We start from the raw sequence: 23,975 nt of genomic DNA, 5'->3' as shown, positions 1-23,975 counted from the left end.
TAGAAGTTGCACACGTGTACTGTCCAGGCTGTGGTGCTTGGGAAGCCCATTGCATCTGCAGGGTGAGATACAGGCAAAGGATGTGTTTGTTGTTGTATTTGGAGTGAGAACTTGCACAGAAGGGTTGTGGCTCAGATGGTGAACAGTAATTCAGAACCATCATGAAGAGAGCAGTTTGATGAACAAGAAAAAAAACAGCCCTCTGAACAAAATTCCCTTGTTTTTCTAATGATGTGCCTTGAAGGTAAACCAGTAAGACTGTTTTGATTTCCTTCAGTTTTGGGTTTTTTACTCCCACTTACTTTACTTTTCCCACACAAAAATATTTCATTTTTTCTTTTGTTTGTTTTTCGAGTTGCTTTGTATCTTTCCTGTGGGACCAGCATTGCAGGTACATCTTACTTCTGTTTGTGTGTGCATTTTAAATGCGTGCCATTTCTGTTAGCCCAGGTCATTAGGAGTAGCTGAGGAATAGGCTGCAACCCAGATTTGCTCTAGGAGTTGGAGATCAGGTGATGCTTGTCCTCAGGTGCTCTTGTCTGCTTGTGCTGGGTTAACTCCTGTCTTTGCATGGAGCTGTCAGAGAAATGACACTCAAAATTTGTGTTGACCATCCCCCAGCTCTGTGGTACTTCAGGAGCAGCTGGACAGCTGCATTGCCCACGAAGGAGTTGTCCCCGTTCCTCCTTTTGTCAGAATTGCAGTTGTGCTGGCACTGGGGTGTATAACTCGGGAGAGTGGCATTTGTTGTGGGTAGGAAAGCAGTGGAGCAAAGGCACGTGGTCATAGTTTGTGGTTTGCAGATGGAGATTCTGGTAATGACATCTTCGTTACAAGTCCTTACCCTCAGCACCGTTTCCTCTTGGCTTTAAAATTGTCTGTGTGACTAACGCACAAGTAACCTCCCAGTGACATTGCTTTTGTGTCATAGCCTCAGAAACATCTATTCTAGGTGAGAGGGCACATGTAAGAAATCCCATTAGTGCTGTTGAGAACATTGTGGAAAGCCCTTTGGCTGTCCTTGCAGCTCTTGGGCAGAGCTGCTGTGCAGTTTCAGCATGTGAGTTTTTGAGGGTGATGATCACATGCTTGAAGACATTTCTCCACTCATAGGTGAGATAGGGGTTAGTAGGATTAACTCAGAAGGAACCTTCATTAGTTGCTCTCCCAAACCTCTTTGTGCTATGACTGTCCATTACAAAAATATCATGTTTTGTTTATCACATATCTGTAATCTCTAGTGTAGACTAGAGAGTGGTGTTGCCTTTTGGAGAAGGTGTTAGGAGAATATCATCTCTCTCTCTCTCTCTCTCGATATATATATGCTGAGAGAGAGTGGGAGGACATATGTATGTATATGGTTCTCCATATACACACATGCACGCGTGTGCAGAGACTTTGTGTACTGCTCTTGGATACTTTGTAGCTGATTTTCTGAACTAAAGCTAAAGGCTGTGATTATCCAATAAATTATTTGCCTGATTGCTTCTTAAGGGTTTTTCCCTTTTTTTTTTAAAAAAAAAAATGAGCTAGTAGGCCTACAGCAACACTTCAGGGAGCTGAGCATAGAGAAATAAAGGAAAACACCCGGACAATCAAGGCTTTCACCTTTGGGATTTTGTAAATCAGTTCTGTGTTACAGATTTTAATAGAAAATAGCTTATACCATTACACTCCTGTGTGCAGTGCCTTGTGCTTATTGCTGAATGCCCTAAATTCCGTGTGGGAAAGCTGAGTCTCATTAATGGGGTGTGCCTGCCTGTGTCCATGCAAGTCCCGTCTGCCACTCTTCAGTTCTGGGTAACAAGACAAGGGGTGATTTATGGAAAATCCAGTATTGGTACTGCCTTATGATATCTCTACTATCAGGATTCTTTTCCCTGTAGCAGCAGTAATTCCTGCTCTGAAGAAGCTGGGGTGTGCCTTATTCCCCGGTGAATCATTCATTAGTCAGACACACATTGCCATGTATGAACTCCTTGTGGAAGCTATGCTTGTGGGATCTGGATTGCCTATAGAATCCTCCTTCTCATGTGATTTAAATATTTACTTCAAGTGACAGTGATAGATCTGATCAGTCTGAATAAAGCCTTGTATCTGCAAAAGTTAATTTTCAAAGAATCCCATGGTGACTAGATTGTGCATTTGGAGAACGGAAGATTATTGACTTTCATTCAGTTTTACCTTCGATTTTGCCTCATCTGTCACATTTTTAGACTCTATTTTAACTCAAGAATATCTCTCCATGCATTTAGTAATGAAAGTCAGGCTTAGTGTTGATAATGTGTTGTGCTATGGTCCCTGGCTGTGCTGTGGGTCTGATGCTCCCGGGGGAGCAGGGGGTCCATCCCTGACCCATGTGCCAGCAATGCTGGAGTTCCAGGTGTGCTGTGAAGTCTTGTACCTGAGAGATGCAAAGTGATGTGTAGGACACTGCACTGGAGACTTGCTGATACAGTGCTCTAATATTCAGAGACCAAAAGCCATGCAGGTTTTTTTTTTTTTCCTTTCTTTCCTTGGAAACCAAAAAATGCGCTACTTTTTTCTTTTTTTTTTTTTCCCTGAGTCAGTACACTTCTTGCTGAGTAGGCCATAGTATTTTTATATATGCTGATTTTATGTCTGAATACACTCTTTTTATGTAAAATGCATCTTTCATGAGATTATTTTTCTTTCAGTCTTGCTGGCTGTGTGTGTGCTGGGCAAAACCACCCACAACCAGTGAAGCTGCCAGTTACCTGCAACAGTTCAGCTTTTGCTTTCTTTGAAAACAGTTTTAACCTTTTTAACTGTTAAAAAACACTTCTAATCTAGTTGTAGGTTTAAGCAACATTTAGGCTCCAAAGTTCTTGTGTAGATTTAGCTTTAAAATCTACATGCCACAGTTCTGGTTTGCAGGGGAAGGTAGAGGGAGTGAGTCAGTATTTGCTGGTTTACTTAGTAATTGTGACACTAAAAGCCTCTTAACATACTGTAAATACAGTGAACAGTTTTACTCTGTGTGGTAGGTTAAAGAAGCACCAGTTTGTGGAATTCTTGATACTTCTTTTGGGAAGTAGATCTTTAAGAAGAAAGTCAAACTTCAATGAGCAAAATCCAAGTGGTGTGTCCTGAGGTGAGGCAGATATAATGCCTAATGCTGATGCCTTCATGAGGTGTGGAGTTCTTTCTGATATTTAGTTTCTTTTTTCATTATTTGTTAGCTTCTGCCTGCAAAGTTTTCTTTGTCAAGAAACATTCGTGTTGATCGATGTGAACTCAAGTTTCTGTGCACGGTTACTCAAAACTGCTACGGTGTGTTACACACAAGATGGGGATTGCAGCTTTGAAAATGCATCTCCTGCAAAGCATTTGTGGTGTTAGATGAGGTCCTGCGCTAACCACTTCGTTATTCAGAGAGAAACCCACCCTCCCTGTGAGGATCTGGTCTCTTGGCCTGAGCACCCATCTCTCTCACCCCTCTCAGCGCCGATGGGTGTACTCAGCATCAGTGACAGAAACTGTGTGGGTGTGCTGGGCACATGCACAGGCTGCTCGGTGCCGTGGGAGAGGCCAGACCTGCTGCAGCAGCCTCCTCTCCCAGCCTCTGGCTGTGTTACTGCCAGGAATTCATGGTTTGTTGGAGTTACTGCTGCCTTACACCTCCTAAGATCTTCAGGTTTACGTCAGAGTGCTGAAAGCTGTAGAGGTGCTACTACAGCCTTCATGCCATTGCCGATGGTGCTAATTTAGTGCAGCTGCCTGGATGTACAGAGAAAATGGGAACTTTGTCACGTCTGTGTTTGTTAAAAACATGTGGGTAAGCTCTAACTCTTGAGCTAGAGCTGTGCAGTTTGGTCTGCATGGTTTACAATTTGCCTGTGCTGCTTTGGTGACAAAATTTCTAGCAGCTGGTTTTGGTGCCCTGAGTTTTGTAGTTATTCCTCATGACCACTTCGTTAACTTCATCAGTTTTCTTGCATTGTGATAATGAAGATAAAGTATATATCATCATATAGCCCATTCTGGAGACTGGGTGAAGTTATGTAGCTACTTTCCTCTTGCTTTCATTGCTCTTATTGGACAGGTTTTGTGACACTGGTTTCCGTTTGTGAAATGGAGTGGCTTTTGCTAGGACTTGTCATTATCAGCTGCTTGTGACGTGAGGATGAACAGCCCTGCCTCATGCCCAGCTGACAGTCCATGGGCAGGGCAGCTTTTCCCCCCTATAGTTAGGAGTTAGAAAACACTTTTACCACTAGCAAAAGCTAAATGGAAATATTTCTATGGAGATGCTAGCTGCCGAGCAGGGAGGAACTGCTCGGACAAAATTATACTCCTAAACATGGATGGATTGAATTACATACTTTGTGTTCCTTAGTAAAATGTTATTAGAATAGAATTTAGCAGTGATGCTTGATCTGTGGCAGGGAGCATTGTTTTAAACTTAAAAAGAGAAAAATTCTTAGTTTCCTTTAGTCTTTTTTGTGTGTTTATTTTTATAGAAAAGTTGGTGTGGTGTCCTTCTGGTATGGGAAGAGGTGTCTGTTCATTAAAAAAAAAAAAGAGATATCTTTGTTATTTGTGGTATTAAATATTACAACTGAATCCTTTTTTCCCTCAACAGGTATACAAAGCTCGGATATGCGGGTAACACTGAACCCCAGTTCATTATCCCTTCATGTAAGTATTTGTTACTTGTGTATCAATGCTGAAGTTATTCTTGGACTTTCTGTAATATGCTATCAAAAAACCCCCAAACCCCCCAACATTAAAAGAGGTTGACTCGAGCTCTGAGTGATGATACAGAGTAATAATGTAGGTTTTTGGTTTTGCTGCGGATACTCAGTTTAGAAAGATACATTCATTAAAAAAGGATAGTAATAGTTGAAGCTATATTTTTGGACATTGAAATAATGTAAAAATCCAGTAGCATGGCTACATTTACCTTGTAGGAGGTTTTTTCCTGTTCAGTGGTTTATCTGGCAAAAGTTGAGTTGATTATAACTGGAAAAAAATTAAAATTTTATGATTTAATATCTCTAGGGTTTAAAATGTTCTACTTGCCTGGAAGTTGTCATTACTACAGCTATGTTAATTTACTGTGTTTTATAAATACAACATAAAACCATGTCAGTTTTTTCCCCCCACGTGGAATAGCTTATTTATTTGCTCCCTGGCTCCCAAACTGTTTCTCCCACTTGAAGAGACACAGTTCTACTGCAGAGAGTGGAGTTCACTCAGCTTCCTTTAGAAATGTTTCACCTTTTGACCTCCTGCACCACTTGGCAGTTCCTCATTGTTCATCTGTGCCAAAGTAATCACGGATTACATCCTGGTGAAAAGGAATAATTAGCACACCCAGTTTTCCTTGCAAATACAACAGGAAGAGAGCTGGAACTAATACTACTTCAGCACAGTCACTGTAAAATAGAGCTGGGAAGTTCAGGCTCTGTGTTAATTTTTCTAGGAAATATACTTCAAAAAGTAATTTTCATTGCAAGATAAGGCTAATTCACTTAGATGAGAACAGGGGAATCCATTCCATATCTTCTATTTTGGCTTCTAATAGGTATTTCTTAGATTATTTGGTTTTCCAAATTAACTTCATTAGGTTGATTTCAGTGTCATATAAAACACTCTACAGTTTTGCTTTTTGCACAAAAGCTATTTTAACATTAGGTATAAAAAGTTTCTGAACATTGAAAAAACCCTTAGAGTGCTCTTTAAACTTTGTAGCACTTGTTCAAATATAAATGGGCAAGTGGTTATTTAATTTCAGATAGATAGCATTTACATACTTTTCCTGCATCTTTAGATTTGGTTATTTTGTTTGAAGATCGCTTTCTTGTTCCAAAAAAGAAGAAATACCTTGGTATTTTAAACACTGGGAATGAAATGACCTGTCAGATCATTAAGCAGAGAAATTTATCCAACAGGGATGCTGTTAAAGTGGAAGAGAGGGAGGGGAAATGAGTGTTTTTTTGATGGCCTTTTGATATAGTGTGGTGTATGGAAAAAAGGATGCTCAGTGTAGATGCTCCTGCAGCTGAAATGACCCTTGACTGCAATTCTCTCAATACAAAAGGCATTTTTCTCATTTGTGCTGCAATCCATGCTAGATAATTACAGAAATGGCATGAGTTTATGTTAATCCTCTGCCTCAAATGAAATAAAATAGCACTTGGTTAATCCACATTAGAGAAACAAAAATAGAGTACAGCAGTACCTCATTTCAAAGTAAAATGTTATAAAAAAGCACGCTGGTGTCTAGAATTTCCTCAATATTATTCCCTGTGGAAAAATTACTCAGTTTCTCCTTGCACTTCCAGCAGTGGCATTTTATCAGTTTGATTCTCTAAAATTAATGTTTGCTGTTAAACAGGTCTGAGCTGCATTCCTTGTGCCTTGTTCACTTGCAGCTTATCTTACTCCTGCTCTTAACAAATTTTTATCTCCTTATGATGTGTTCTTGATTTTATTCTGAATATGCTTCTGTAGAGATGATAAATACTTACATGAAAAGTGAAGTAAATGAGAATATATTGGGCCAATTTTTTGATGTGGCTTGAGTTCACTGCTTACTTCCCTGGCTGCCTTTTGGATCTTAGATCATTAATTTTACTTGATTTTTATTCACTTAAGCAGGTTTTTCCTGCTGTTTGTTAAAATGGGAGTCACCTTCTTCCATTACCCAGTAGTTCCCTTGATTTTTCATTATTTCAGTTTGTCTGTGATAGCTGATGGCCTTTTCTTTACTTCTGAAAGAAAAAACTGGCTTGAGTAGTGGTTCAGCACAGAAATTGATTCAATGCAAGGATGTTCTTACTTTTTTTTTTCCCCTGAAAGCTCTTAATTCTTGTGCCAAGCAAACCAAAGGCAACTGCTCCAAGTATTGCTGGGGTGCTGCCCATCCTCAGGCACCACAGCTGAGGTTTCAGCAAGATTTATTTTCTTGTTTGTATTTTCAGGATATGATTCTTGATTCAGGTTGTTTGCTCCTAATTTCTGTCTTTCAAATGCAGGGCTGAACAAGCTGGCTTTGAGGGCAGCAAAATATTTGAGACCTCCCATCTCGTTTTAGGCTTGCAACAGGATGAAACCAGTTGAGCTTGGAAGTTGGTGTAATCCTGTGGCAAGTGGTGGATTTTGCTTGAAAGTTGTTGAGGATAGCACCCATCTGGACAGCAAAATTCACGCAGATGTGACAGCTTTGTAACAATGACCTGAAAAATATTTGTCAAGGTTCCTCTCTTGACTTGAAGCAAGCACCTGCCTTGCAACATTTCCTTCCCTGTGATTCTGGCTTCTGCTTCCCATCTACCCCCCTTCTGTTCGGCTTCCTCCAGCCTTCTGCTTCCTCTCTGCTCTCCTGTAAGCAGCTACAGAAGTTGCACTATGATTCAGTTTTCTTCCTGAAGAGCTCAAAATAATGACTTCTGTTCCATCCTGTTCAGTCTTTCACAACATAGAACTTCTTGGTTCCTCTGGCTCTGCTTGTGTTGCTCTGTGTGGGAAGGGAGGGGAGGATCCATGAACTCGGGGTGCTTTACCCCTTAGCAAGCTGCTGATTTCCAAATCCTCTGGCTGTGCTGCCCTGGCTGCTGGGCTTGAGACTGGAGCTGTTTTCAAAAATTTTTTTTAATCTTAGTGAGCAAAGGTAACTTCTTGCTGAAGGTGCGAACTAGGCAAACACTTCTGCCTTTGAAAGAGCTTTTTGGAGCGCATCCTTGGAACAGCTGAGGCTGATTTAATGCTGCTTGTGTATATGAATTTTCTCATCTGTGTGAAGGATTGTGTTTAAAGACATTTAGTAAGATTTGAAAAAAATACAGCAGATATTGCTGGTGCTGGTAGCTGGGGAGTGATTCTATTTAAAAGAATAACAACACTAATAAAAGCACTTAAAATTGTTGTTATTGCAGTGTGCAGAAAATTAGCACAATAAAATGAGATCTGTAAGGATATTCTATTTTAGGGTTTCTGTGTATATTTTATCTTCCTGGTTGCATGTTGAGTATCTAACAATTAAATTTGTATTTAAGTCTGTTACTGTGTTACTTTTTAAGTCCTTATCATGCTTACCCATGACTGGAAGTCAAATTGTCTGCCTTCTGTGTAGCTTTTTTCTGTGCTACACTTGAAAGAAAGGATGGTTGTGATTAGAGTGTGTCTGTTTTCTTAGTGTGGGTTTTCTTTTTTTGGTGCAGGAAAAATGACCTACAATAATGTTTGTGTTCTCTGTTGAAGGTATTGCTATCAAAGAATCAGCAAAAGTGGTCGATCAAGCACAAAGGAGGGTTTTGAAAGGTGTGGATGATTTAGACTTCTTCATTGGGGACGAAGCAATAGAAAAACCAACTTATGCAACCAAGGTATTAAGAAACTTAAGAAAATCATTTTCAATACTGTTTAGCAAGCATCTCGTGTACAGTAAATACAATTTTAGGAATGCTTAACATTAACTTAAATCTTATTTATTTATTAACTCTGTTTAAATAGAAAAGAAGCTTTGGTGTTAGCTTTATTGACCTTGGAGAGCCTGTGGGAATTTGAATATATATATTACATATATATATATATATTTATTCATAAGTGAAAGGATGCTGAGAAGGATGTTAAGTGGAAATACCACATTCTCTTGTTCCTCGGCAACTTCTATCAGCAGCATCACAGTGGGACACTGGGCTGGGGGAGCTTTTGGTTTATCCCAGTGCCACCATTCTTCCCTACTGAGAAAAATGCAGTGTGTTCCCTCTGCTACTCAAGGTTGGAATCAGAATTTTGAATAGGTTTCAGATGGGAATAGGGGAAGCCTAAAGTGAGGTTTCTTGCCTGTGTAGATCATATATTTTTACTGCAGTTAAAAACAGATTTTTTGTTTGGTTTTGGGATTTTTTTGTTTCTTTTTTTTTCTTTTTGTTTCCAATTATAATTTGACATTTTTCTCCAACAGTGGCCTATCCGCCATGGTATAGTTGAAGACTGGGACTTGATGGAGAGGTTTATGGAGCAAGTAATCTTTAAGTATTTAAGGGCAGAACCTGAGGACCATTATTTTCTTTTGGTAGGTAAATTTATGCCCTGTTTAAGAAATTCCACATGATAAATAACAATGTCCTGATTTATGTAAATTCTCAGATATAAATATGCATATTTTGAAAGCAAAAGTAAATAAATTACCTGGAGCTTTCTTGACCTTCCTTAAGCCATCCAGGTTCTTTAATTTTCTGAAAATGTCAGTGTGTCTGAACAGCAAACATTTTTCTGTTCTCTTCTCATTTTTCTCCAAGTTGTCGATTCATCACTTTCTCATTTTCCCTCTCCACTGAATTCAATAATCTCAAGTTTATATGTTTGAGACAAAAAAAAAAATTGTGTTTTGACTTTACATAATTGCGATTATTTTGTTTTTACAGTACTGCCATCTGGATGAAGTATCTAGAGAGTAAATTTTTGCCTTTTATTTTCTTTTAAACTGGAAGGGTTGATTGTCATATTTGGGCTGATTAGATCTCAATTAAGGTCAATGTTACTCTGAAGCATCTGCTGTTCCTTAGTATTTTATTTAGGGCCATTGAAATAGGCAGTTTGGTGTAGTGTGTTATTTATATTTAAGTTTGGAATTAGAGGTGTTGGCCATACCTGTTGAAATGCCTTCATCTTCTTGAAGCAATAATTAGGTTCAGTTGCTCAAGGCTGTGTCCAGCCAAGCTGTGAATATCTCCAAGGATCAAAATGCCATAAAAACCCTGGGCCCCTTGTCAATGTTTAAACCATCTTTAAGTTACCTTTTTGCCTCCTAATACCTAGTTAGGATTGCCCAAGTTGAGTTTTGTGTCCCTGGCCCCTTGTCCCAACCCCTTTGTGAAGAATATGACTCCCTCCTTTTTACCCTCCTGTTACGCAGTTTCTGCAATGGAAGAGTGATATTTTCTTTTCTCGAGTGTTCTGTAGCAGTATCCAAAATGCTCCTTCAGAGTAGAGCCTTGAGTATGTTTGTTATTTCAACGAAAGCTATAGCACAATATTATGGTATGTTTTATGTTGTTCAGCTTCTCTCACTTGAGTACATTCCTACACCTGAGCATAGCAACTTGTGTTACAGTGGCTGCCTTCTGAAGGAAAACAGCTCTTTTCACTGAGAAATCTGAAAAATGCCATTCTTTAAATACGCTAAACTGCAGCCTTTGACATATTTTGATAGTCCTTGGTTTTTTCAAGTGAAATCAAAAGTTGTAATGAGCTAACCAACCCACAAAGGGAGTCTTGGATATAAATTCTTAAGCAGTAACCGATGTAGTATTTATTGCACTTTTGTTTTTCCTTTTTTTAATGCAGTTTGCATAAATTCTTAAAAGTACCCTCTGTCCATTACTATTTTTACATGCTATTGTTATTGAATGACTCATCTTAACAAAGCTTAGGAGTTGGTGGTTCTTTTTTTTTTAAAGTCGAATGTTTGATTTGAATGTAAGTAAAACTCAAGGGTTGTGGTTTTTTTTTCCCTGTCTCACAGACTGAGCCTCCATTAAATACTCCAGAAAATAGAGAATATACTGCTGAAATCATGTTTGAATCTTTCAACGTTCCAGGGCTATATATTGCTGTTCAGGTAAGGGCAGGGCTGTTGAGAGTCACAGCTGCAATATTTCTCCTTGGGCTAAAACTGATTTCACTGTGAAAAAAACGTGTAAGTGGTCTTTGGAAAAAGTTTGTGTCTTTCTGGTTGGAAGTTCCAGAACTGCATGTTTGTCATGCTTTGATTCTGTGGGTGGTTGCTGGATACTGTTCCTCTGTTACCTCTACAGACGTCTGAGCAGTAGAGTATGGTATCTATTGCATCATAAGTAAATAAAAAAACCACACCACGTCATAATAATTCTATTAATCCAAGAACTGAATCCCTTTCAGTATGAAGTAACGAAAAATTATGTTTGAGCGTGGCTGAAAAAACATCAGGCAAGTGTCAAAAATTACATTTGTGCAGCCTCTTTTTTCTAAGCTGTTGTGTAGACATATATAATATTATTAAATCAGTTTCCATGCTGTAAATTACCATGGGGGTGTCAGCCTGTCGTTGGGAGGAGGGGTGGTGGAAAGTGAGATCTGCAGGCAGATGTTTTACTAATATTTGATTTTGGTGTGGTTTTTTTCCAAGGCTGTCCTTGCCTTAGCTGCATCTTGGACGTCGAGACAAGTAGGAGAGCGAACACTGACTGGCACAGTTATAGACAGTGGGGATGGTGTCACTCATGTCATTCCTGTGGTAAGTGTGCCTCAAAGCTGCACAGCAGCTTCCATGGAGAACAATTTGTCCTCTGAGTTCTCTGACGTGTACACCTACACACACTGAAGTATAGGCAGGAGTCTTCAAAAACATCACATAATTCCCGGGGCTGTGGGGGTGAGTTTTGGTTCATTTTGTAGTGCAGAAGCTCTTGAAGAACTTCTCTGTAACCCTGAGTTTGGCAGGGCTAATTGTCTTTCAGTGACTTACCTTGTAAGATGAATTGCCGAGGCCGTGCTAAGTGATGGGTGAAGTTGCTTTAGCACATTTCCAGTTTGGTTTGCTGGTAAGAGTGAATAGGCTCTTTACAGTAGTCACTGCAAAAAGTTTGACTTTCTATTTTCATTTAGCTCAGTCCATTTATATATACAGTAGAAATAACACAAAGTATTAGAGGGCAGATGTAGTATTGTTTATAGTTTTTCTCCATCTGTTCCCAATATTTAGTAGTGCCTCAGCCATACAAGCAGAAATTCCTGCTTGGCTGGAAGAAAACAACCCTTAGGGTTGGTTAGTGTTGAGTATCTGCACCAATACATCAAGTTGCTATAGGAGAAACTTAGGTGTTTGTAAGATGTTTTATTAAGTAATGAGCACCTAGAGCTGCAGTAATTTTACCTTACTGTCAAATTATTGCCCATCTTTCCTGGGGGAGTTAAATTCATGTCTATGTACCAGATACATTTGTATTTTTAAAATGAAGCTAGATTACGATTTTCAAGACAAGGATCTGTACAAAGCTTTATCATGCCACAGTAACATCGATTTTATAAAAACAGTATCATTGTGGTGGTCAAACATACACTGTCATGTAGCAATTTCTTATTAATTTTGGTGGAATGTAGTGGCTAAATCTTTGTTCAGACTGTTCATCCAAGTTAGTGTATTTTTAACAACACTTAGGAAGCAATTGACACCTCAGACCTTCTGTAGGTAAACTTGTAAAATTGTACTTAGTAGTTCAAATTAGTGTTTAAAACAGTTGCACATTTCCTGATTTGTGGGTTTGGAGTTTTTTTTAATGGAAGTAAGAGTAGGTGTTATATATAATTTGAATCATTAACTTCCTTTGCAGATGTCATTTACTTCTGAAATATTTAAATGTGTTGAACGAATTGTCAGCAATGTTCTACCACTTCTATTACAAAACAGATAAAAAGGAATTAACAAATGCTTATCTCTGTAGTAAAGTTAACAGTAGTGGTAGATTTTTTTTTTTTTTAATGACATTATTTTCTGTGTTAGTAAGACATTTGTGCATGAGCATGTGTGTGTATATAGGAAAACTTAAGCATTTTCTGAGTGTGATGTCTGGATTCCTCTGTTTGGATTTAGCAGGTCTGGTAGGGTTGAAGGCCAGTGTTGCACACTCGGTTTCTTTGTCTAGACCAGATGTTTTTAATGCATTGATACTCATCCCCAGGATGAGTGTGAATTGTTAGGGGTAGGTTGATGGATGAGGATGAGCCAGTCTGATGTTCTGAGCAGTCTCAATTAATGTGCTGAAATGATGCATTTTCTCCCTGCTTTCAGAAAATTAATTTTGGTTCATGTGGATTATAACGCCTTACATCAGTGGCTGTGACTGCAGGGCCACATCAGTTATTCTAAAACAATATTTCACGAAAAAAGGTTCCTTGACCTTTTTGGTAAGAGTAACCTCATTTTGAAGAGAAAGGCCAAGGAATAGTGAGTATAGTGATTTGTCTGCCTTATGTACTAGTGACCTTTCTATTCCTTCTAACCTTGTAAGAATTATGAACCAATGCAAAGTAAAGTAAGGCTATATATACCGTGAAGAATTGGATTTGTGGTAATTAAATGAGCCAGTCTGAGAGGGCTTTAGCCTCAGAATCACAGGTAGTGGGTAGGAGTTTAGACTCCTTGCCTTTCTCTCTCCCTCTGAGCTTTGGTGAAAGTAGTTCTTACCAGTATCTTTGTCCCCATTAATTTTGTTTACAGGCTGAAGGATATGTGATTGGCAGCTGTATCAAACACATTCCAATTGCTGGGAGAGATATCACATACTTCATTCAGCAGTTGCTGAGGGAGAGAGAAGTAGGAATTCCTCCTGAACAATCCTTGGAAACAGCTAAAGCAGTGAAGGTAATGTGAATGTTGCAGATCTTAAGGTTATTTTATATCACAACTTGGTATCTGGTTTTAAAAGTACAAGAATATCTGAAAGTAATTGTACTTCTGAGTAATGGAGCTCTGATTCTAAGTAATGTAAAAATGTTTTAATAATGTAATAACTTGAAATAGCTTAAACTCAAGGTTTCCAGTTGGGTTATGCTTGCTCAGTCTGGCCTGGAATTTCACTCTTCACCTGTTGTCTCCCCTTTCTGTCTCCCCTTTCTCTTCCCCTCCATTATCATTATTGTTGTTGTTGTTAACCTGTTGCTATTATAATTTTACTGTTCTGTAGGAAATACTGTTGGCTGGATGTGTCATACAGAGCAATTGTAATTGTAATTGCTCTTACATTCTTTCTGAATATTAATATGTTCTTTTTTGTAATACATATTACACAGAGAACAAAGCTTTTCTGAAAGACATTCAGCTTAAAGTACACTTAAATTTTGTTTCTCTGGCAGTTCTTCAATGTATTTCAGAGTTAGTTTCTCACAATCATTGAAGTTTAGAGGAAAAGCGGAAGAGAAGTAATTTAGCTCAGCAAGAGCCTTCAGTGCTGCACAGAAGTGATCTGTAGTACCAGAGCCATTATCTACCTCTGTGCAGTAAATGTCAGTTCAGCTGTTTTGAGGCCTATTCTTTATCTGCCAGTTTAATACTTACTCTTAAAAGTTAAAATTACTGCATTTTTTGAAATTTCATACCAGTTTTCTATACTTTAGATAGTTCTAACTGTATCTATTCAATTTTCAGGAGCGCTTTAGTTATGTTTGCCCTGACTTAGTAAAAGAATTTAACAAGTATGACACAGATGGTACAAAGTGGATTAAACAATATACTGGAATTAATGCTATCTCAAAGAAAGAATTTACCATTGATGTTGGTTACGAGAGATTCCTGGGGCCAGAGATTTTCTTCCATCCTGAGGTAAGTTGATTTGACTTGTCTATACTTTCTGTTTTAAAAGCATTTTAGATGATAGCATAGAAATCCTATTTGGAAAATTGTAAATAAGTAATTATCCTGAATTATATTTCTGCTATTTATAAATAAATAGCAGCTATTGTTGCAAGTCAGCGTGGTTTGATTCTTGATTGCTACCAGTCTTTATACAAATGCAGGTTGATAAACAAAGCATATAAATTACAGCAAAAATATTAAACAACTGTTTCCATTATTAGGTCTTACGACATCTCTAGTGTAATAGAATGGTTATCTCCTTTCTTTTCCACTTTACCTCTTTTCCTTTGCAATATGGTGGTCCTCCACAGTGATTTGACTTGATTTTATTCCTGATTGCAGTTTGCTAATCCTGACTTTACACAACCAATCTCAGAAGTAGTAGATGAAGTTATTCAGAATTGTCCCATTGATGTTAGACGTCCTCTATATAAGGTCAGTAGCTATAATGTCTTTTCTTAATATACAATTTTTAGAAGAATTGTGATTTTTATCAAGGTACATATTTAAAACTCCTAAAAACCAAAGGCAAATGAGCAAAATTAACCGTTTTTCTAGAAATTAATCTAATGTGCAGACGGCTTTGTTGTTCACTTAGAAAATTTCAGAATGTGCTTTTTCATTAGGTTAACAAAAAACTGAGCAAAAGTGGTTACATGTATTTAGATATAAATGGATTTTAAAGCACAGACAATTTCAATGTGGCAAACTCTTGGTGAGTTTGTGTGTCACGCCTATATGTTAAATAATTTACAGTAGAAGCATACCTGCTAACTATAGCTTTAAAAACTGTATTTAGATATTTAGAATATAGGAATCGGGTAAAGTTAGAGACCTGCATTTTCAGACGTGGTTAACAATTTTTTTTATTCAAAACAGAATATTGTCCTCTCTGGAGGCTCAACCATGTTCAGGGACTTTGGTCGCCGTTTACAGCGAGACTTGAAAAGGACTGTTGATGCCAGGCTGAAACTTAGTGAAGAACTTAGTGGTGGCAGACTGAAGGTTGGTTCCTGCAGCTCACACGTTTAACAAGCATCTGTTACCTGGAAAGGGTGCAAATAACATCTTGCAATGATTGTGGTCTTTGTTGAAATGTCTTTTATCTTATTTGGAGTTCTTAGAGAGGCTTTTCAGAGATTAATCCATTACACTGATCGCATACCAGCAGCTGGCCTCTCCAGCTGTCTTTGTGCTTGGTGTTTATTGATCAGTTACAATTCATTGTGCTCAGTCTTTTTGAGCCTGAAGATAAGAGAGATGGATCAAGCTCATTGTTGAACCACCAGAAGAGTCAGGAGCACGTGTCCTGTGAGGAATGAGGGAGCTTTGATTAGAGAAGGGAAGGCGTTGGGTGTGCTGATAGTGCCTCAGTACATGTAGGGAGATGACTGATTTTGAGATTCAGCTGGATAAAACCCTAAATGCTTTCCTCTGGCTTCATAGCTTATCCTGCCTTGAGCTGGAGGCCAAAGCAGAGACATGATGTGGTCCGTTCCCACCTCAATTATCTTTTAAGCAACTTCATGTTTTTACTAAACTGCATGATCCTTAATTTGTGCTCTTTCCACTTCACAACTCTGACCTAAGAGTGTCCTTCTGTTGTCTCTGCATAAATAAAAGACCAGCAGAGAGAAAAAAAAAAAGTGTTTTTTTTTTTCCTTTTAAAGCAAAATTGAAGTGATTTTCCTCATTTGTTTTTAGTAGCAATCCAGCTAGGTGAGCTCAAACAATCCTTTAAAACCCCAGCAGAGCTTTATAATGTGTCATGTAGACAGCTCTAAAATTCCAGTCATACACAGTCCTCTGGTCCAAGAAACATCTGTTTTCTTTACTAGACTTGTACCACTTAGTAAGGGGGCAGAATCTGAGTAAGGAAGTTGGATGTGATTCTTGTTTCTTTCTAAATGCCAGGCATGGCAAACTATGGCTAGCTGCAATTTTGCAAATATGTTACAGAACATTTTTTGATACTGTTTCAAATTTCAGCAGGTTGGGCTGGAATAAATAAATTCTGAAACTGTTACATACACTGGCAATTTTGATTGGCACCAGCACGGAATGGGTTGTGTGCCAATGGAGGGAAAGGGAATGGCTGACTGGAGTGAGTGCTGTAGTTCAGAAAAGCACGACTGACTTGATCCTGGATAAACTTTCAATCTGCCACTGATGCTTTGTTAGAATAATCACATGAAACTTGAAAATTAGCTTCCCTAAAAAGTATGTTTTCCTGAAAAGTTTAGATACTAGGGATCAATGCTTATAAATGCATAAATAAATAGTCCATCAAGAAATTAATCAGAACATAGTGTGAAAAAATGGGTGTGAATGGAAGTATCTGTCTGATAAAGCAGGTAACTTGATCTATAAGCAGGAGATGTTTCTTACCCTTCATGCTACAAGGGAAAGTCTGATGCCGTAGATGTAAATTTATGTGCATAGCATGTATGAAAATTCTAATTTGTGGAATGTAAGCTTGGTATATACAATCCTTTAAAATTAGATCTGGTTTTTACCAGCAGAAGTGACTTGTAACGTGTTGATTTTCTCTCCTCTTTTCTGCAGCCGAAGCCCATTGATGTCCAAGTCATTACACACCATATGCAGAGATACGCAGTCTGGTTTGGAGGATCAATGCTGGCTTCCACAGTGAGTTTAGCTGTAAAGCTGAGCATGTTTGAGCCATTCTGATTGTGCTTTTGGAGCTCTCATCTCCCCTTCATTGTATATTAAATGTGGTAGGGGAATTTCTGATAGACCTCAGGTGGTAAATATACCTTCCCTGTTTTTGCATTAGACTTTAAAGACTTGGAAGAGCAAATGAAATCTGAATTAAAGAGTTGTGTGAGTTGTTAAATAGTGCATTTTAGATTTGTGGCAGAATATATTCTTTGCATTGGTGTTTAGTCACACGTGATATAAGTTAATTATAGGATTTCTGTGCTATCTTTGTTTTTTCCACTAGCTACATAGAAGTTAATATTGTTAAAATAAGGTGTCTGTACCATACACTAATGGGGTTTTTTTCCTTCCCTTTACAGCCTGAATTCTACCAAGTATGCCATACCAAAAAAGATTATGAAGAGATTGGCCCTAGCATCTGTCGTCACAACCCTGTGTTTGGAGTCATGTCTTAAAGCTGACCCTGCAGGGGTCAGGGATGGGGAAGTGGGGAGGAGGAAGAGTCTTTCTGATTACTTGTTTGTCTGATGGCTGGTATTAAGATAACAAACATGACTTGACAATAAGAAAAAGACCAAACACAATTAAGCAGGATAATTTTAATAAGTGTCTCAACATGCGGATGTAGTGGAAAGCCAAAATGATCACATTTTTTCTTTAGATTGATTATTTGAACCTGTGCGTAACAAAACAAAACAAAAAAAGTGGATTTTAGTTCTTTCTGTGCCCTGATATTTTGTATATTAATGAATATCCAAGATTTGATGGGATTTGATGGTGTGTAGATAGTCAGCTCTCTAATGCTTCCATTGTACCCCTTCATGGGTGCAATACAGGAGCTTGTTTATATTTCATACTTTTTTATACTTTGAGGAAAAATATGAATAAAAGAAACTGTAATATTTGAGGAAAAAAAAATTACCAGTGACCAACTTGAAAGTAAATTAAAAAAAAAAAAAAAAGTCATGACTCGTGCAACTAGCTCTTGCAAATCATGACCAGTCTAAATCCTGGGTTCCATACAATGCGAGTGCTTTTGGAACTAAGAAGCTACTATCTTGGATTAACCAATGCCTGCTAGTGCTTTCTGATTACTTGGTGCATTTTCATACTATCTCTTGCTTTAAAAAAAAAAGAAAAAAGTAAAGACAAGACTGTTGGACCAGTATTGCAGTTCTGTAGTGTCATTTCTAATTAAACCAAATAATCAGGTTATCAAAATTTGGTGTATTTAAAGCCTAACACCATTCAAATAAAGGCACAAAATTTCTTTTTATGTTGGTGTCAGACTTGTTAATCTCATGACATGGGAAGTTCTGAGCATGGGTCCGTATATATCCGCTGTGGCTTTTGAGGAGTGAGGTTGGTCTGTGAGGTAGAGATGTAATGTGCTTTGTGTAACTCAAGTGTGAGCATTTTAGAACTGCAGTTTGTGTGTTCAGCTAGCTAGCACTTACCTAGTGAAGCCTGACAGCTCCTCCACTGTTGGGTTTGTTCATCTACTTTGTTCTGTAACTTTTTTCCCCCCACTTTCTTGCAGGTGGTGCTATTCAGGAGTCAGCACTGCGTTTTCAATCTCTGTGGTTTTTCTGCAAGAAAATACCATGTAGATAAAAATAAAGTGAAAACAATCTCTTTCTCATTCTTTCTAGGAAGAACACTTTCTCTAGTGACTGGAATTGCTTACAATTTCTGTTGATATTTAATGAGAGCAAACTCTTCTTTAGGCACTTCTGAGCCCACAGATGGAGTTGAGGCTGTTTGCATAGAAGACCACAAGAGGGAGATAGCCCCGTTTCTTCTGAGTTGCAAAGATGCCTCACATTTTTATCAGAGAAGCTTATCAATTGCCAGAGCTTCAAAACTCGGTAAATGTGACTCCAAAACAAGGATAAATGTGGGAAAGTGTTTCTACAGCAAGCACTGTAAAAAATTTACATGCTGCAATCAAACAGAATATGATGCAAATAACAATTTTTGGAACTATTTTGTTACAAAACTACATTAGTAACATCTCCCTAACAGTGATACAGTATTTTAGTTTTTTATAACTCACTTTTTAACTCAGTTTGAGTCATAACTGTAGGCTGATTCATGTGCTAAGGAAGACCAACAGGCAGATACATGTATGAAATAAAGTTAAATTTGAGTTGTGCCTTTTCCAGCAGTTCTGCCCCTGTGTCATACTCTAGTGACAGGGTATTTTGATACACTGCAGTGGTGTGAAGATATGGCAAGGATCTTTTTCCTCTCTAGAAATAAAGAGTCTTAAAAATTCACTTGAAAAACTTGAATTCCTGACACAGACACATAACAGTGAACAAGTGCAAAGAGAAGGAGTGAGTTCCTCTTCCTGTCACACGCAGCTGTAGGGAGATCTTGAGTCTTACACAAATTCTGTGTTCATCTTCCTGAGGCCCCAGGGAAACTGCTCTAAGCTTCTGTTTGTCATTTGTGTAGAAGAGAACAGAAAGCAGCTGTGCCCTTACACAATCATTGATTTTTTTTGGATCTGTGATCTAAAACTATGTTAATTTTCTCATGGAATGAAGTAAGTAGGAGATTCTTGCAACTTTTTTTTTTTTTATACTGTAGATGTACTTTGGGAGAAGTTACACAGCCGCAGCTGATTTTGGGTGTGTTAAAAGAACTAAAAAAAAGTATGAGCAGCTCCTAGTAATGGTAAATTCAGTCTTGTACAATGGGAATAACTGTCAGGAAATGGCTCACATCAGTGTTGTGCACTTATAACACCAGATCCAAATCACATCTGCTGCTGGTGAGTGGTGAAAGGGCCGAGCAGCCTCTGGGTAGCTCATCCCATGGATTGTGTAAAGCACACACTGTACAATGTGAAACACCGGCAGTTCCAGGAAAACACTCCGCAGTCTTCAAAAGCGGATCTCCTGCTGTAGTTCTCTGTGGGGTTGGGCTTAAAGCACCCAAAAGGTTCATTGCAAAGACGAGTGTTTTTAAAAAAACCCACATAGGATGAAATTTCTTCTCCAAAGGCTTGTTACTGGGGGCGGTTGCACGAAGGCAATTTTAAACCTGTGTAGGAGGATTTAATGGGACTGATGTCATGGTGTAGCTTTGTGTCCTGTGTGTGAGACTGGCTGACAGACCCTGAAGGGCAGAGGACTCCAGGAAGGCTGCACCTTCTTCAAGAAAGAAATCTGAAAGACATAGGAGCAGGCTTTCCTCACCTGCTGAAAGCTAAGGTTGTCATTTCCAACTTACTGATTTTATAATTCTGTAAAGGAGATAACGCATCTGTGTTGTCCTGCTGCCTGCAGGATGATCTGGAGCAGTGCTGGTTGTGCGCAGAAAATAGCAAAGAGCACTAAACAGCTGCAGTCTGGCCTGCCCAAACTTGGCTCACTTTACCCTTCTCCAGGAATTTGATTTTATTCCAGTAGATGAGGTAGGGCACCAGGTTTAATTGGCTCAAAAGCTGGTAGTTTCACGCAGCTGAACTTGGAATAAATCAAAGGTCACTGCCAAGTCGGTTTAGGCTCATCTCTTCATTTTGTGATAATGTTTATACCAAATGTTAGGTATTGTCGGGACGGATGAGTTGCTACTTGAAAAGCTGCCTGGAGGTGACTGCTGGGCTGGCTGAGCTCCTCCTGCCAGCTGTGGGCTGGTGCTGTGCAGCCTCCCTGCCTGATGACTGCTGTTCTCTGTGTGGGCCAAAACTCCTGTGGCATTAAAATTAAGAAATACATTGTTAGTGTTGCTTAGTTTGTGTTTTGGGGTTTTTTTCCTTTATTTCCCCCACAGAAGCAAAGTCCTGGAATAATCAGCTCCAAGTGCCAGTCCCCTGTTCCAGTAGCAAGCCTGTGAGTTTCCTGTTTTAGACAGGACAGAGATCCCAGGATGCTGTGGATGCTGCAGATGTCTCAACATTTTTATCAAAAACTAGGTTGCCATAGGGAAGGCAGAGCTTGGCCCATGTTGGCTACAGGTGTCCCTCACCTCCATGAGGAGCAAAGGTCCTGTGCTTTTGGACAGTAGCATGCACAGTGGTTGTAGGTTTTTTCCCCCAAATTGCAATATAAATATATATACGTATATAGTATAAATGCATTTGCTGCTGGAGGGAGGCCCAGAGAGTACAGCAGCAATTAGTTTATAGGAGCTGAAGATGTAGTGCTTGATGCAGAATATGTAACACTGATATGGCTAAGAAAAGAGCTTGGGTTTTTTTCTTTCCATAAAATAAAATGTCAAGAGAGATGTTTTGTTTGTAAGACAGCCTGGCACAGAAGAAGCTATTTCCACTTCATGAAAGCCCAGAAGTTGACCTACATGAGCACCCTGGACTAATCTCTTTTAGCATCTTGGAGTTGTTCCAATATATTTTTAATAAATGAACATTAACTGGAGCAGGGGTTTAAATACATCTCTTCTTCCCAGCTAAATGCCCTGGCTGTATGGAAAATTTCCCCCCTGGTCTTGTTTGGGTCTCCCCATCCCTGACTTGTTGCAGAGCCCAAGGCTGGACCTGCTGCCCACAGCATGGCAAAGGGTCTGTGAGCAGTGACTGCTCTGAGATGAAACCCCCAAAACCTCCATTCGGCAAGGTGCTGTTTACTTGTGGGTTGGTTTTATTGTTTTCTCCACTTTTCAAACTCTGACTTACCCAGACCGTGTTAGTGGTGAAAAACACCAAAAGTTGTGCCTGAAACAATTATAAACAACAAATACGAAGTAACTGGTGAATCTCCCAAGGAACCCAGAAAACCAGGAACTTGCACGAGTCTGTTGTAATGTAGAGATGCAGCTGAAGCACCTTGGGGAAGAGGAATTGACCTTATTGCAGCACGTTACGTAGTTTAGTTGTGTGAGGCTTTGCCCGGCAGGAGTGTGCAGGCTCGGTGCAGTCAGGTTTTCACACTTCACCACAGGATGGCACCTTCCTACAAGAAATCCTGCGTGGCTGCCGCCTGGAAAACCCTTTAGCACAACCTGCCTGGAAAAAAAGCAGCTGAGTGAAAGCATCTGATGCCAAACCTTCCTGGAAAGGCTGGTGCCTTGTAGTCATGTCAGGGGGGAGGAAGATTAGAGCCTTGTCTTCCTATCTGGAGCCGAGGAATCCGTGTCTGCCTGCAGGTGCTCCAGCCAGAAGTGCTGCGAGCTCACCTGTGGGCGCTGGGCAGGGCTGAGTCCCTCGGCACAGGGAATACGGGAGGTGCACTGAGACGGAATCGATGTCACGTGCGGGATGCGACACCGCTCCAGGAGATAACTGCGAGGAGGTTTTTGCACTCTCATTGCAATTCAGTTCTGAATTATCTCAACCTTTCTCTGCACCTGGTTGTAGGGAGGGCACAGGAGATGGCACCCATCCCATAAGCAGAGATAAATCCAGGGAGGACTCTGCTTATCGTGGTCTTGAGAGAGATTGGTTGTAATGAGATGCCTTTAGTGTGCAGTGCTTGTGCCACACAGAGTGTAGGTAGTGACAATCTTACCCTGCTGTGGTGATACTGCACAGATGTCTCAGCACTGTTCTCACTATGGCTCACCAGGCATTTCTGAGCAAATTGTGCTGTTACCTGAGGGTTGATTTGGGGAAGAGGAAAGTTTTTACATTGTTTTGGGGAGCTGAGCCATAACCCGGCTGCTCTGGTGTAATCACAGTGTGCAGCCCAAGCAGACACCCTGGAAGCGGTCCTGGGCTGGAGCTGGGCAGCAGCTGTGTGTGCCTCTTGTATTTTACAGAGCTATGAGTATTTATAGAAGAACTCCTCTAATTATTGCTAATGCACTTTGATTTCATGAAGTCATGACCTGGCAACCTTCTGCACCTCTTTCACCTCCATTAACCCATCTGACCTACAAAGTGTCTAATGTGGTTTATCTGCCAAATGTGCAAGCTGACAGCGAGCTCAAGAAGGGCAGATACACTTTTCCTCAGCTGGGAAACACCCTGAGGGGGGGATGATTTTGTTCTGTTTGGGCAGTCACCTCTAACTCATGGTCCTTCCACTCTCTTACCCCTGCATGCCCTGCAGCACCTAGCAGCTGCTAAAACCTGTCCAAGTCAGACACAGACCTGTCTGCAGGTGAGACATTGCCTGATGCATCAGGGGCTGAGCCAGAGGGGCTGAGCTCAGGTTCTGGAGCAGGGGAATGGGAGGTGCATCCCACAGCACAGTCCAGGTGTTTTCCCAGGTGATCTTGGGATTCCCGGGGTTGTTCTGGTGCAGGACTCAGTCACTTGATACTTCAGCTCCTCACTGCATGGATGTGGCAAAAGCCTCTGGGCCTCTGTGCTGGGAAACTGTGTGGTGATGGCAGCTCTTTGCTGGCACAAATACTGCCCGTTGAACACCCGTGGTCCCTTGTTTCCCCTCCTCCTCCTGTTATACTCAGGGAAAAGGGTTTCTCATGTATTGTCTGTGCCCTACAGAGCTAAATAGATGAAAACTAAGGATCAAAGGAATGACAGGAGACAACGCCCTATGACCTGTGGGGTCAAGGTCACATTTTGTAGCACTCTGCAAATGCTGTCCTCTGTGTGTTTTCTTTCTTATTCCATTATGTCCATAATTCCCCTAATGAATGGAGGGGATGTTTGCTGTGGCAATGACACCGGGGCTGAGCACCAGGCTGAGACACCAGATATGTCATGGGGGACTAGGGGACTCTTTGCCATTGGTGCTGGTGTCCAGACCGTGCTCATGGTCCAGGTGTGCTGCCTGAACCCAGCCTTCCCCTTCATGCCTGCTCCCACCTGCTCTCCCAGCTGGACAACCTACTGGATAGCAGCAGTTAGATGCTTTCTCCAGGGAATGGCTGTCAGGGCCCAGGTGCTGTGACCCACACCAACCCTAATGAGAATTGCAGCAGCTGCTTTTCCAACCTCCAAAAGACAGGGAAACCAAATGGCACACTATTTTCCAATCCCCTAACAGTTTAA

General features: G+C 40.0%; 1 protein-coding gene across 1 annotated transcript in view; it reads left to right on the top strand.

Annotated features, from left to right (window-relative positions):
* The window catches only part of ACTR3 (actin related protein 3), a 28,698-nt gene extending 10,688 nt beyond the window's left edge, over positions 1–18,010 (top strand). The window contains exons 2-12 of the mRNA XM_066190336.1: positions 4,607–4,662; positions 8,230–8,354; positions 8,936–9,046; positions 10,499–10,594; positions 11,141–11,248; positions 13,232–13,375; positions 14,159–14,332; positions 14,708–14,800; positions 15,245–15,370; positions 16,931–17,014; positions 17,407–18,010. Coding sequence (XP_066046433.1) covers positions 4,607–4,662; positions 8,230–8,354; positions 8,936–9,046; positions 10,499–10,594; positions 11,141–11,248; positions 13,232–13,375; positions 14,159–14,332; positions 14,708–14,800; positions 15,245–15,370; positions 16,931–17,014; positions 17,407–17,502 — 1,213 coding nt within the window. The 3' untranslated portion in view covers positions 17,503–18,010. The remainder of the gene's footprint in view (positions 1–4,606; positions 4,663–8,229; positions 8,355–8,935; positions 9,047–10,498; positions 10,595–11,140; positions 11,249–13,231; positions 13,376–14,158; positions 14,333–14,707; positions 14,801–15,244; positions 15,371–16,930; positions 17,015–17,406) is intronic.
* The last annotated feature ends 5,965 nt before the right edge of the window (positions 18,011–23,975 follow it).

Source organism: Chamaea fasciata, unplaced genomic scaffold (genome assembly GCF_029207755.1).
Source record: "Chamaea fasciata isolate MVZ Bird 193981 ecotype frontalis unplaced genomic scaffold, bChaFas1.0.hap1 SCAF_8, whole genome shotgun sequence".
In the NCBI taxonomy this organism is placed as follows: Eukaryota; Metazoa; Chordata; class Aves; order Passeriformes; family Sylviidae; genus Chamaea; species Chamaea fasciata.
This window is presented reverse-complemented; position numbering and strand designations above follow the sequence as displayed.